Source organism: Labeo rohita, chromosome 16 (assembly GCF_022985175.1).
Source record: "Labeo rohita strain BAU-BD-2019 chromosome 16, IGBB_LRoh.1.0, whole genome shotgun sequence".
Lineage (NCBI taxonomy): Eukaryota > Metazoa > Chordata > Actinopteri > Cypriniformes > Cyprinidae > Labeo > Labeo rohita.
The window spans coordinates 33,452,531-33,468,437 of record NC_066884.1 but is presented as its reverse complement, the minus strand read 5'-3'; the positions used below and the strand labels follow the sequence as shown (position 1 = coordinate 33,468,437).

The 15,907-nt window shown below is 36.2% G+C and overlaps 1 protein-coding gene across 3 annotated transcripts in view; it reads right to left on the bottom strand.

The window, feature by feature from the left end:
* Positions 1 to 2,857: 2,857 nt before the first annotated feature.
* Positions 2,858 to 15,907, bottom strand: part of atg5 (ATG5 autophagy related 5 homolog (S. cerevisiae)) — a 30,776-nt gene continuing 17,726 nt past the window's right edge. For all 3 annotated transcript variants that reach the window (XM_051131532.1, XM_051131533.1, XM_051131531.1), the window contains exon 8: positions 2,858 to 4,331. In XM_051131532.1, the coding sequence (XP_050987489.1) occupies positions 4,195 to 4,331 (137 nt within the window). In that variant the 3' untranslated portion in view covers positions 2,858 to 4,194. The remainder of the gene's footprint in view (positions 4,332 to 15,907) is intronic.

Sequence of the window (15,907 nt, the reverse complement as noted above, 5' to 3'; positions counted from 1 at the left end):
AGGAGGAGAGTGGCTCCTCTGATCTTTTAAGTGACGGGTTTACTGGAATCAGCGAGTGGGTCTAGGACAGCTCTTTATTTAATGAACACATGAAGAGTGCTCGGCTTCACTTTGATGTCCACTCCGCCGCCACACAGGAGAGACCGCCTCCCACCCTTCTTCCTGTGCCTGAGAAAACTAATGGCACTCGCCCCTGCCCCCCAGCTGAAGACCATGACACTGAATAAGAAGAGTTCAGTCTCATTCAGTGTTGTGGTCAGGTTAAAGAAATATATATATATATATATATATACACAGGAAATTGTTTACAAAAATGATAAATTCAGAGCTATTGTTTTGTAACCCTTTAGTCCTTGAGTTTTATTTTCTTGTTAATCTACAAATTGTCAAATTTCGCCATTAACATTTCATGACCAATTTGTACGTATTTTACAAAGTGGCTAATTCGTACAAAATCATACAACCTCACTTTGTCTCATTTTTCTTTTCCGTGACGGGTGGGTTTAGGGGCAGGGTTAGGGGTAGGTCATTCGTACGAATTCATAGGAATTGGGGAACTCTACAAAATATGTATAATTTAGCTAAATATGAAGGGTACAATGGGGCTAAAGGCACACGCTAGGAAAAAATGTGCTTTTCACTGTGCCCAAAGTGTATGATTGCAGAAAAATATATATGTTTGCATTGAACATTTATGGAGCAACAGATTTTGTGTGAAAATGAATCATACAAGTCGTTTATTTTGTTTAAAAATCTTATGAATGTATGAGGTGGCAAGGTGGGCCTTTACCCCACACATGGGGTAACTAAAATATGTTAATAGAAAACATTTTATCATTTTAAATCATTTTAAAATGTAAAGATTCTGACAGCATAGAAAGAGATCCCATAGTAATTTAATATAGATTTACAGTAGTAACAACAATTAATATTTTATTATATGATATGATTAATAGCATGTTTTTAAATATGATAGTTTCATTCTAAGCATGGTGATTATCTCTAAGATGGACATCCAACATAATAGATGATATATTTGGCATCTGAATCTAACAATGTCATGTCAACAAATGGAAAAGTCAGCCTTCTATTAATTATCATGTTAATTATTGTGCCTTTTAGCCCCAACAGCAGGGGCGCTTTTAACCCCAAATACCATACTTTAACGTATTCTTTCATTATTTAAAAACTGCTGTTTTAATTGCATTAAACAAAACTGAAAATCATAAAGACCTTTGTCTCAAGATATATTCAAAAATTTTAGCGATTCTCAGTTGCTATTTAAATATACATTTTTAAAAATATCAAATATTACAGAATACATTTTGCGCCGCTGTCCGCGATCGTGTCAAGAATCAGCCACATTTGCACGTGTATCTTGAAAGGCAGATGTTTTGGAAAGTGCTACGCCACGTTTTTGTGCCATCTAGTGGTTTAGAGGAATATCAAAGATGCCTTTTACCACGTTGTTTCCTACAAATTAGAGTGAGACTAGGTTGCAAAAACCAAATTTCTGGCTATGTGTAAAACTGCTACTTTTAGTTCAGTCATGTCCACACTGTACCAGTTCATTCACTCATTTTAGCTCACTTCCAGAACAAAAAATTACAGATAATTTACTCACCCCTTTGTCATCCAAAATGTTCATGTCTTTCTTTCGTCAGTCATAAAGAAATTATGTTTCTTGAGGAAAACATTTCAGAAATATTCTCCTTATAGTGGACTTCTATGGTGCCTCTGAGTTTGAACTTGCAAAATGCAGCTATAAAGGGTGAATAAAGGGTTCCTGTAGCGAATAAATGCATTATTGCAAGAAAAATATCCATATTTAAAACATAATAATCACTTTAATATTTGCATATATCGCTAACAGTTGTACACGGAAGCAGCTCCAGGCTGACGACATAAGACGTATATGCATTGCACACGCGCCGCTCAGAAGTGACGAACACGGATGTGCTGTGGAGAGATCAAAACAAAACAACGATTACAAATTAGAAGTGCAAAATGAGGATTTGTAAACAAAAAAGTCAAAGGAAAAAACTTACTTTTTGAAACTTTGCTTCCTTTGCTCCTGTAAACAAATGTTGGTTTTCACGAGACTCACAGGCGCATGCGCAACGCATGCATCCTACGTTATTTACCCGTAGCTGCTTGTGTATAACTGTCAGCACAAGCTAGATTAAAGTGATTATGTTTTAAATATGTGTATTTTTCTTAAGCTACAAGACCATATAGCTTCCATAATTTTCTGAAGCTACAAGAATACTTTTTGTGTGCCAAAAAAAAAAAAAAAAAAAAACTAAAATAACTTTACTCAACAATTTTTTCTCTCCTGGGAAAGTCCTCTGCTATTATTGAGAGCACAACAACGCATGTGTATGATGCTGCTGACAAGCAAAGTATTCTCATAGCTTCATAAAATTACGGTTGAACCACTGATGTCACATTAACTATTTTAACGACGTCCTTACTACGTTTCTGTGCTTTGACCGTGGTAGGACCCTTGCTTTCTATAGTGTCAGAAAGCTCTCGGATTTCATTAAAAAACAAAAAATCTTGATTTGTTCTGAAGATGAATGAAGGTCTTAAGGATTTGGAACGACATGAGAGTAATTAATGACACAATTTTCATTTTTGGTTGAACTATCCCTTTAAGCAGATTTAATGATTGGAGAATGTCACCAGAGAGAAATCCGCCATTTCACTGGAAGATTATCAAATTTCAATTAAAAGAAAGGGAGATAAATAGTTTACAATAAGATCAATAATATGAATTTTATAGAATACACAGGGTGAATTTTCAATTTCATTCAGAAAAATGAAAGGACAAACACTGAGCCAAACACTGCATAGCTATAAAATATTGTTTTAATTAAATGCATTCTGAATTAATCTAGCAAAGACAGAAAAGCAATCACCGCAATTAAAATAACGCAAGAAAATGCACATTTGAACCATGTTATTACCATTTTAACCGTGTTATTAGTAGTGAGGAGTTGCAGCATCTTTATTTCTGTAATTATTCAGAGTCATACAAGGAATGATATAAACATCTGAAAGTTTGTACACAAACAGCTTTGTCTCAAGAACAGTCTGCCGAGAAGTCGCCTGGTGGTGGCGTAAGCTCTGCGGTTTTGCCCGCTGTCTCTCTGTCTCGGTCTGGGGTAAAACACTCACCGATTCCTCTAAACGAATAATCACTCTCAGCTGTGTGTCGTCTGCAGCACTGATCTACAGTCCCCACATCCCCCTAAACACAGACAGCCAGTCTGCCTACAGGTTGTAAATAAATGGGGGGGAAAAATACTGTAAGGTTAATTTGTTGGAAACAGTGTGATATGATAATGCATCTGTATGGCCTCTGATTAACTTTTTGTAGAATACAAACCCATTTCAAAGATCAAATATTTGCTCAAATTTAATAAAAACCTTTTTCCAACCAAATGAAACCCCCCTGAAAATTAGAAGAAAGTGACCCATAAAAGTGTCTGGGAAAGAGAGCTTCACTTGTGCTATATCCCACTAACATTTGTCTGGGACTGTGACTAATCAACTCGTGGCATCACCACCTCCACTGAGCTGTGTGACCCCCTACACTGCTGCCAAAACCAGACACTGACACATTTAATCCAGTGAATGAAGTCACCGATATTTGTCCCTCGATTCCCCAAGTCAACATTTTTCCTGCTTTAGTTTTTATGCAAAAATTCCATCTTCATTTTACACCTCATCTGATCTAGATGCTTCCATAAAACATGTTGATAAATCAAGCCCCATGGCGGTCGTGTAGTACGTACAGCAGTTTAGTGGCCTCATTAAACACCAAACAGAATTCCTCCTAATAATTAACAGATCTGAGAGTCTAAGCGTATGCTACTTGCAAATTAGAGAGTGGAACGGGAGTTAATGTGGGAGTACAATCACATCAAGCTTGTGCAAATGTATGAATGTAAGAATTTTAAAGGCAGCAAGAACACAGGACCCATCTGAGAGCTCTAAATGAACCGAGTCGTATTGAGAGCGTCTCCTTCGTGTGAAGTGCACAGGATTCTGTTGTTTGATGACCGTCGCTCGATAAGGCCACTGCAAGGATGAGAATGAGAAATCAGGAAGAAATGGTGCGCCATCAGAACGTCTCTGCAGATCTTTTATCGCTAATTCTCCATCACCGGACAGCTGGATCCTTTGGAATCAGTCACTTGGTGCTGGGATGATGCTGATGTGGAGAAAGTTGTCCGGGTGGCTCAAGTGTTCGCTCAACCACTGGATGGGTGTTTCCAGCAGTGGTTCAATGCCGTGAATCATAACCTGGAATCTCTTTGGCTCGTCTGGAATGAGTGTGAATGAGAGAAAAGGTCACAACGAAGCATCAAGAAAAGTACTATTCAAGTCATGTCCAAAAAAAAAAAAAAAGTTATGTTCTACTGTGCGTTAAAGCTTGTCACACAGTGGTGCTATATGAACTAGTTAGTCACAACTGTTTCCCAAAACTGCAGAAACTTTGTTGATCCAATCATTTTAATTTAACAACATAGAAGTGTTAATAATGTAATGGAGATGGTTACAGCTTCTCAATCAGTTCGAGAATCAATGTGAGATTACTGATGTAAATAACAATATGGCCTTGAAGAACTACTTTGATATTTTCTTCGTCATTGTTTTTCTATATTTAAAGATGTTTCTTTCAATCGTGAGTCCCCTCTACTGTCATACTCTGGGGTTTCACCAGGTACTTTTTTCCTTGACAAACTAAAAGACACAATGAAATCTGCATGTACAGTATATGGAATAAAAAATATACTGTAATCTACCTTGCTTATTTTGATCTATTTAGGTCTGCATGTCATACTAACAACATGCTTCTAACCACAGATCAAAAGCTGCAGTTCCAACCACACAACTTTGCAACGCTGTTTGCGAATGTTTGTTGGAACTATGGTTTCAGGAAAAATAGAACTGTTGAATTATGTTGGTAATGACAAAACCTACAACCGAGTTTGCTAACAATGTTTTTTAAAATGCACCGTGATTATGAGAAGGTTCAAATAAGGACACATATAAGCTCACAAGCTGTTAAGGCACTTTGTTCTACAAAATGTAAATACCTGCATAACAACATAACTGCGAAATGTAAGTAAATGTTTTTTTTTTTTTTTCTTTCTCTCTGGAATTTATCTTTGTTAACATTTATACTGAACAATGGCATTTAAGAAAATGTTAAAATGCAGCTCCCAGTCACCATAATTTGTAATAACCTCTAGAAAATGAGCATGCTTTTTACATTTTGATGTGAGACTTGTGCCCAAGAAGTGGTCAAAGGCCTGAACCCCCCCTGGTATGTGTAACATCTAATAGTTGTTGCCACTAAATTACATGATTGGATACTCCAGGATCATTACAAAGCCATGCAAGCATAGCGTATATTAATATACATATATACGGTATTATATTTCACTGCCTGCACAGTAAATACCACTAAAACTATATAACAACTTATATTTATATTTTGGTATGATCTTGGTTTTGAACTGGTACATTTGGAATTCTTAGTTTCTAAGATATTGCAGTATTTGAAAGATATACATTACCAGTGAAAAGTTTGGGCACGCCTACTTAATCTTTATTTTCTTTACAATTTTATATGTATGAAATTTGGCAAGTTCAGAATTTAAAATAAATCTTTCTTTGAAGTAGCCATCCTTTACATAAACTGCAGCTCTTTACCCTCAAGATAGACAGATAGACAGACAGACAGACAGACAGATAGATAGATAGATAGATAGATAGATAGATAGATAGATAGATAGATAGATAGATAGATAGATAGATAGATAGATAGAGACCAAATTTGTCAACAATACTTATTTAAAGGGGCCATGAACTGCCTTTTTAATTATTTTGTACTATTCTCTGAGATCCCCTTTTAATGTTTTACATCAAAAAAGATCATAATGTAGAAGTAATAGGCTATTTTCTGTCCTGTTTTTAACCCCCGTCATCAGAACGCTCTGTTTGAATAGGCGTGGCAGATTGTAAATTCTGAAGTAACGCCCACTGCTTTGATTGGCTAACAGCTGCATATGTTTCACAGCCTGCATCTTTCATAGATAGATGCTGGTTTGATTTAGGTTAAAACAAATAAATACTCAGTACATATCAAACTATCTATAATATCAGACAAAGCAATAGTAACCACTAGGGATGCAACAATATAGTTAGTCCACAGTTCAATATGTACCTTGGTTTTTAACCACGGTTTTCAGTTCGGTTTGGTTCGGTTGCCACAACAGTGTGTTTTTTTTTTTGTTTTTTTTGCATCTAATTAACAACAAAATACTCATGTAAACCTCTGTACATTGGAAAAAGTGTGGATTGTTATATGTCTGCTTAATATTTCTTTTGAAAGAGGTATTATTTTTCTGAATTTTTATGCAAAATAGGATGGGTTTCATTCATACTGGATGCCAGGGGGGTGCCCTCGTGCAGAAAATCCACATATGCCTCAAAGTAGTAGCACTGATTATGTTCCATTCCAGCTTCTCTAATATGGATAAAGGCATCGCTATTACTGTAACTGAATAAAAACAAGATATAACGTAAAATGTTTTGAATGATGAAATGTAAGGACAATAAACACTGCAATAATATATGGTTTATCTGTGTTCTTCAAGCCATCTCGGGTATTTTCATAATGATTAAGTATATTTATAAGCTATTGCTAATCGACATACAGTATAGAGTATATTGTCTGCCTCATTCTATGATAAGCCACATCAGATCACAAAAGGAAGTTATTTCAAAGACTCAACTGATGCTGTGAAGTAAAAATAAGTTATAATGTTCTCTTTTGTTGGACAACAAGTTTAGAAAGGCTTATCATTGCATTTCATTAGAAGGGAAGATGCTCTGCAAGTGTTGCTTTTTTAAATATAAACAGGGAGGCGTTTCCTCATCTCAGCACATGAAATCACAGGCACACACATAGCAAATTTCGAGAGAAATAAAACAAGGAAATTATTTAAATGCAAATCCGAAAAACCACAATTCAAAAGCGCATATTGAACCGTGGATGACGTACCGAACGGTTCGATATTATATCGTGACATCCCTAGTGACCACATAATAAAAACAGTTAACATTACTTTTGGATTCTATGTAGTTGGCGCAGCATGCATTGTCTTTTAGTTTCAATCTTTCTGAAAACCCTGCATCGAATAGTTCCTTGTTTGTAAATTTTATCCACGATAAAATTAAATTAACAAAGGACCAAGTTCTTACTGACGTGGTCTGAAACTTCATTAAAAATAAAGTTTACTTGGCACTAGGGATGCAACAATACAGTTAGTCCACGGTTCAATAAGTACCTCGGTTTTTAACCAGTTTTCGGGTTCGGTTCTGATATCTTGCCACTTCAGTGTGGCTTTTTTTTTTGCAACAAATTAACAAAATACTCCCGTAAACCTCTGTGCATTAGAAAAAGCGTGGTTTAGTATATGTCTGCTTAATTTTTCTTTTGAGAGAGGTTTTTTTTTTTTTTTTTTTTTTTTTACGCAAAATAGAATAGGTTTCATTTCTACTGGACGCCAGAGGGCGCCCTCATGCAGAAAATCCACATATGCATCAAAGTATCACTGATGACGTTTCCAGCTTCTCTAATGTGGATAAAGGCATCGCTATTGCTGTAACTGAAAAAAAAACAAGATACAACGCTAAACGTTTTGAATGATGAAATGTAAGGAAAATAAACACAATATTATCTGCAATAATATCTGGTTTATCTGTGTTCTTCAAGCCATCTCGTGTATTTTCATAAGCCATTGCTAATCGACATACATAGAATATAAGTATAGCTATTTATTGTCTGCCTTATTCTGTGATAAAAACCCACATCAGATCACATAAGGAAGTAATTTCAAACACTCGACTGTTGTTGTGAATTAAAAACAAGTTTTAATGTTTTTTTATAACTTTTGTTTTTTTAACTCTTTTGTTGGACAACAGGTTTAGAAAGGCTTATCATTGCATGTCATTAGAATGGAAGATGCTCTGCGTGTGTTGCTTTTTCAAATATAAGTGGGGAAGCGTTTCTTCATTTCAGCATGTGAAATCGCAGGCATACAAATACAGCAAATTCCGAGAGAAATAAAACAAGGAAGTTATTTAAAAAGCAAAACCGAAAAAACGCAATTCACAAGCACGTATTAAACCGTGGATGTCATACCAAACAGTTTGATATTATACTGAGAATTGTGACATCCCTACTTTGCACTAACTTGGCGCTGCACAGCGTCTTCTTGCATTCAGAGTGATCTTTATCGTTTGGTTTCTGCACAGACCTGCGTTTGCCTCTCCCATTATTTAGACTATATGCATGAATTGGTGGGCGGGGCTAAATAGGCAGCGATATAAGCATGCATTGATCTTCTGCAGAGGTGGCGTTTAGCCACACTATTACATCAGAGTGGCACATTCCACAACCTGTTTTGGTTTCAATAAAGCTTGTTTTTAGACTAACGAAAAAGTTTTGAGTTCTGAAACTTATAGGATGTTTTGTAGCACAATGACCTAATATATGTCTAAAGATCAAAGGAATTTTGGTTTCTCAGTTCATGACCTCTTTAAAGCATAAGCCTTTAAGTCAAAATGTTTTTAAAGCAATGGTTCAACAAAAAAAAAAAAAAAAAATGAAAATTTGCTGAAAATGTAGTCAACTTCAGGCCATCTAAGATGTAGATGAGTTTGTTTCTACATCGGAACAGTGATTGGGTGCCATCACCCAAGACTAAACAGCTGATAAAAACACAACAATTAACAAGTAATCCACACCATTCCAGTCTATCAATTAAAAACTTAAAGCAAAAAGCTGTGTGTTTGTAAGAAACAAATTCAGCAAGATGTTTTAACTTCAAACTGTTGTTTCCAGCTAATATACGTGTTTCTCCAGTGAGAAAGTTGTCTTGTCTGAATCAGGAGAGAAATGCACAGATTAAACCACATTCACAACTGAAAACTGTCCAAAATAGTTCTAAACAAATGCGTCATTGGATTTTGATGTGGTCAACAGAAGATGGACTTTTTAACTAGAGGAAGCGTTATTATGGATGATGGACTCATATTTTTAAACAGGATTATTTGTGGATTCTGATTTAATATGAAGGCATCTATACACTGTAGAGGATCCAACGGTGAGCAAGTGACTTAATGCTAAACTTCCCCAAAACTGTTCAAATGAAGACACAAACTCATCTGCATCTTGGATGGTCAGAGAGTGAGTCTATTTTCAGGTTTTCATTTTAATTTTTGTGCGACCACGAGAAACATTCTTCCTTTTTTTCTTGACATTTTTTAACAATTGTTTTATAATTCCAAGAAATGTGAAAAGAACATAATCAGATCTTATGAGAGGTTCTATTGTTAGAAAAACCACAGCCTACTAATTAGTTCTATTCTACACTACTGCATCATCTCCTGCACAGAACAAATTGACCAAGTTCACGCTGCGTAGCTAGTTACATACGACTGGAAAATTGAGGGAAACGCTAGAGGCAGTAACATTACCCTGTTGACCCATGGAGGTTAAATGGCTAATGCAGTTGGAGGGAAGGAGTTTCAGTTTGACAGCAAGTGATGGTTTAGGCATCAGCATGTGCGCTGGATGACCTTCTCACACTACTGAACTGCATCATGACCTTCTGGATCATTTGCATGCAAGCATACAGTAACCAACTGCTGTTTGGCCTCTAAAAACATTTAGATAAACAACACCAAATCTCCCTGCATCAATCTCCCCATGACGAATCCTAAAATTTCACTGCAGGATACAGAAAGCACAAATAAACACTCTCTCTCAAACACACACAAAAGCAATTCATCATGTCTACTCCACTTACTCCATTTATCATGAGTCTGATGAGTTGTAGCTCAGGGCTGGAGAGGTTGGGGACACAGATAACGTGGGTGCAGGAAGGAACTCCTCGTAATAATGCATTCTTTTGTTTATTAAATGAGTGGTCAAAAAGGCATGGCCTCAGCTTTCCCTTTGCCCGCTGTCAGCTCAATTATCTTTAACTAGATTCATGCATCATTTGCGCTTTCATTAGGCATAGCTGTCAATAAGGTCAAAAATACAAGTATTTTCTATTTCGGCATGAAACAAGTAAATCTCTCCACCTTTCAACTAAAGAAAAGGTTTGGAGAAAATACTTTTACACCACAATAATCATCATTGTTTGCATCAATGTTAGCAAACACCATCTGGCTACTGTCAGACCATCTGTATGTGCCATACTTTTTATTTTTATTTTTCTTTTCTTTTCTTTTCTTTTCTTTTTTAATTTAGCTATTTTTTATAAAATACCAAATTAGTTTCGCAACTTTATGTCTTTACAGATTTCCACATCATAAGATGTTAACTGCTGGACGGGAGTGTGTGTATATGGGTCAACGACAAGGTGTCCCATGTGGGTGTCCCATATCCACATCAAATTAAATTTATAAAAGTGATTTTATATACATAAAAAAACATATTAAATGCAAATAAAACATCTGCTTTAGTGCTTTAAATAACTTTTGTGAAAATAAAATGTCAATGCATGGGTGAAATAATGTTCCATCATCATTCAGCTTAACATATATTGATGTAAAAATGAAACAACATATTTTATTTTTACCTGTAATTATAAATACAGTATCTCACAAAAGTGAGTACACCCCTCACATTTCAGCAATGTTTTTAGTATATCTTCTTAAGGAACAATACTACAGAAAGGAAACTTGAATATATTTTAGAGAAGACAATGTGCATCTTGTATAGAGGTGTACATTTTCTGTCCCCTGAAAATAACTCAACATACAGCCATTATTGTCAAAATAGCTGACAACAAAAGTGAATACACCCTAAGTGACAACAGCAGTATGTCATTTAACCATGCAATGTTCATGTTCTTGTTCATGTTTTTGTCTGCTTGACAGGACCATACAAAGTTGTGTATCTTGTATTAGAGCAGTTAAAAGTTGGTGCTTTGAGTACAATTCTCTCATACTGACCACTGGATGTTCAACAAGGCACCTCATGGCAAAGAACTCTCTGAAGATTTGAGAATTAGAATTGTTGCTCTCCACAGAGATGGCCTAGGCTATAAGAGGTTCAATAACAACCTGAAACTGAGTTACAGTACCGTGGCCAGGGTCATACAGAGGTTTTCCAAGACGGGTTCCATTCGGAATAGGCCTTGCAAGGGTCGATCAACGAAGTTGAGTGCTCATTCTGTGCGTCAAGTGCAGAACCTGGCTTCAAAAAACAGATGCATGAGTACTGCCAGCATTGCTTTAGAAATTGCAGAAGTAAAAGGTCAGCTTGTCAGTGCTCAGACCATAAGCTGCACACTGCAACAAGTTGGTTTGCTTTGACGTAATTCGAGAAGGAAGCCTCTTCTGAAGCTGGCTTACAAGAAAGCCCGCAAACAGTTTGCTGAAGACAACCTGTCCAAGAGCATGAATTACTGGAACCATGTCCTATGGTCCGATGTGATTAAGATAAACATGTTTGGCTCAGATGGTGTCCAGCATGTGTGGTGATGCCCTGGTGAGGAGTACCAAGAAAACTGTCTCTCTCCTACAGTCAAGCATGGTGGTGGTAGCATCATGGTCTGGGGCTGCATCAGTGCTGCTGGTACTGGGGAGCTGCGGTTCATTGAGGGAAACATGGATTCCATTATGTACTGTACATTTCAAAGCAGAACATGATGCCTTCCCTTCAGAAACTGGTCCAAACGGATAAAGACCCCAAACACACCACCAAGATGACAATTGCCTTACTGAGGAAGGTGCAGGTGAAGGTGATCTAACCTGAATCCTATTGAGCACCTATGGAGCATCCTCAAGCGGAATGTGGAGAAACACCATGTGTCTAACATCCAGCAGCTCCGTGATGTCATTATAGAGGATTTAAAGAGGATCCCAGCAACAACCTGTGCAGCTCTAGTGAATTCCATGCCCAGAATGATTAAGGCAGTGCTAGATAACAACAGTGCTAACACAAAATATTGACACTTTGGACACAGTTTTGACAAGTTCACTTAGGGTGTACTCACTTTTGTTGCCAGCTGTTTTGACAATAATTGCTGTATGTTGAGTTATTTTTAGGGGACAGTAAATATACACTGCTATACAAGCTGCACATTGACTACTCTAAAACATATCCAATTTTCATTTCTATAGTATTGTCATTTGAGAAGATACTATATACTAAATCAAGATACTATGACACTAAAATGATTGCTGAAATATGAGGGGTGTACTCAGTTTTGTGAGATACTGTGTATATAAAAGAATAAGCGATCATACGAAATTTGATTATATTTTAAATTATTATATTATTTAAATGATTTAATTAAAACTGACAAATGGGTAAACCTTACCAGTTTCAAAGACACAGTGGCAAAATCATTATAAATACTGGATTAAAACATAAAATTATAATTAAGATGGTATATAAACTATTGTTACACAGAATTACATTTTTTGTGTTACACAAGTTTTTGTTTAGAAAAAAAAAAAAAATTAAACAGGACAAACACTAGGACACATGTTAATGTATGATTTACTAAAAATGAACATTTAAATCTGTACTAAACTCTTGTTGTTTTGATGTTTTAAAATATTTTATATTTTGTATGTATTTTGATATTTGTATAAATATGTTGTTGTCCCTATAAGATTAGTGGTAGTTAGGTTTATTATTATTATCATAATTAATAACAATAATAATAATATTTATTAACTATTTATTATTATTATTATTATTATTATTATTATTAAGACAGAAAAAGATTCCATGAACCATGTTGTGAATAATAGCTCATTTAATAAAATCAGCTTAACAAGAAACAAATGAGCGTTTTGGCAAGTGTTCATTGCGTGTATCCTTCAAAACCGGTGACAGTCGTAGATGTTAATTAGTTCCTCGGGTAAGTCAGCATGGTCTTTTGCTCAACAGGAAAAAATTAAAACCCACAAATACCAAGAACATGGAAGAAGCAAACATACCGGGTCGAAGTTCCGGTAAACTAATATGACTAAACATGATGACCATTTCAAACACAAGCACACACACTTCCATGAACAAAACATCCACGTAATAACGGAACTGACTTGTACCTAGTTTAAGTTGCAGGGCTATTGGAATAGAGAGGACTAAACAATCAACTGACCCTGATTTTAAAGTCACACAGTAATAGTGTGATGAGCAGAAGAAGTTAACTCATTCCTTGAAGTCCTCTGTGTGTGTGTCTGCCCCCGTGGAGTTTGTAAGGGTGTAAGGTGGGTGCGTCCCCAGTGTCACTCTCAGAATGATGCGAGGGGAATTCAAACAACACAAACTCATATAGTAAATGAACACAACTTGAGTTATGACAAACGCCCACACAAAAGCCCTACCGTGGGTCGGCTCTGGACCTCTGTCGCTTTGGAGCATTTCACTCAACCAAGACTAACTTCTTTTAAAGCTCATAACGAAAACGCAAAAACGTATATTCCATCAATCCTCCTATTACATCATATCACCCTTGGCTTCTTTCAGGTTAGAGACGTTTTTAATGGGCAGACAAAAGGCGGGAAAAAACATTTCAGTACAGGGAGCTGCTTCGAAAGAGTTACCCCCAGCACTAGACACCATTCATTTTAAATATGCGGCTCTTAGAACTGAAAAGCTGCTAATGAAAACTTTTAAAAGGTACAGTTCACCTAAAAACAGGAAGATAAAAAAGGGAAGATTATTCCTTGTTGTTTTGAGTCCAACATTGTGTGAAATATCTTTTTTTTTGTGTACAAAAGGGATGCATACAGATTTGGAATGACATGAGGGTTAGCAAATTATGAAAGAATTTTCATATTTGGGTAAAGCATCCCTTTAATAATACTATCACACATCTTTAGTCACAGGTTTCTGTAACAACATCCTGTGCAGTATTTTTCCCTTAATTATTTTAAAAGGACAAAATACATAACCTAACATTGCATGAACACATTAAAAGTTTAGTTCAATCAAAAATAAAAATTAGCCCATGATTAAGGGTGTGTTCACACTTGTCATGTTTGGTTAGAGTAAACGACCCCTGGTGCGATTGCTCTGTTAGTGTGGTTCATTTGAGTAAGTGTGAACACTGCTTATCCGAACCCTGGTGCGCACCAAACAACCGGACCGAGACGGCTAAAAATATGGGTCTCAGTCTGCTTCCAAATGAACTCTGGTGCAGTTCGAATTATATACGAACGCAACACGGGCCAAATACTTCTAAACAAACCAAAAACAGGAAGTAATGACAAGATGTGATGCTATGCGACATGATTTCACAAAGGGAACAAGCAGTGTATCCAAAATAAAACAAGCAGAGGGCAAACGTAGAGCAGCGAGGCGGTAAAGTGCCTTTTATGAGCTCTTTGTGAGTTTGCAGGTGGTGAAAATAAAATCATACGCACGCAAAAATGACGTGCTTAGTCCAGCAGACGGCATTGTGTGTGTTCGACTTACAGCGGCGATGAGCAGACCGATCAGTAAGCGGGTACTTTGATGTATCTGCAACGCTGCTTTAAGTGGAACGCAACTTTTCCTTTTGTTTGGAGTGTTCAGTGAGTTCAGTCACAAAATATACGTCATTCAACCCGACCAACCAGGTTGTGAACGTATCACTATTCCTTTAGGTTCGCTGTCAAAAATGCCAGTGTGAACACTAGGCAGATCAGGACCAAATGTATAATTTTCCTTTTTGGTCCAGACCAAATAAACCAAACGAATCGAACTACAAGGGTGAACACACCCTTACTCACCCTCAAGTAGGGCTGGGCCATATGGCAAAAAGAAAATCTTGATTTTTTTTTTTTAGAACATCTGACCGATTCTCGATTTTTTAATTTTTTTTATTTAACTTGTCAACTTGAAAATGTAACTACATGATTCATGTAACTTTTTTCTTTATTAACCCTCTAGTTAAAGGAAATTCTATTCCAAGTGCACCACACAATGTTGTCAACATTATGTAAATGATAAACAAATCACTTGTTAAATATTTTTGCATCTTGTCCAAACTTGCCTTATACATATTATATGTTCAGAAATAGGAAAATGCATAAAAAAAAATCTCAAAAGTCAAGGTAATTTAAATTCAAAATGACTATTATTAACTAAAAATGTTCTGTAAAAACAATAAACAGTCACCATCATGCAAACATGAAATATCAGTAGTAGTTCTTTACAGGCTTTTTTACTCAGCTGCGCTGCTTTTCCATTGTTTTTTCTATGTAAACATGGACATGTTTGACTGTTGCATTTGCACCTCTTGGAGCATCTAATGCATGAAACGGCATTCTAAAAAAACATGGAGTTTGAGTTAAAAGAAGTTCACTCCCATCTTAGGGGTTAATTATGTGCGCCGACATGCGGTTGGATCGTTCTTTTATTTTTAGTGTTTTCATTGGCATATTGCCAAACTGTCTAATTCTGACGTTTGGTAATATTTCTATTCAAAATTGAGATTCCTCAATTTCTAAAAAATAAAATCGTTGGCAAAACATTAAATTCGAATTTATTAGAAAAATCACCCAGCCCTACCCTCAAGCCACCCTATGTGTATATGACTTTCTTCTTCAAGTCGAATCCAATCTGAATTATATTAAAAATTGTCCTAGCTCTTCCAAGCTTTATAATGGCAGTATGTGGGTGTTTCTGTTCAACAGTCCAAATGAAGTCCAATGAAGCACATCCATCCATAATTTAAAGTGCTTCACACAGCTCCAGGGGGTGAATAAAGCCCTCCTGTAGCGAATCAATGTGTTTTTACAATAAAAAATATCCAAATTTAAAACGTAAATCACTTTTCTCTGACTTGCACTAACTGTCATATGCGCA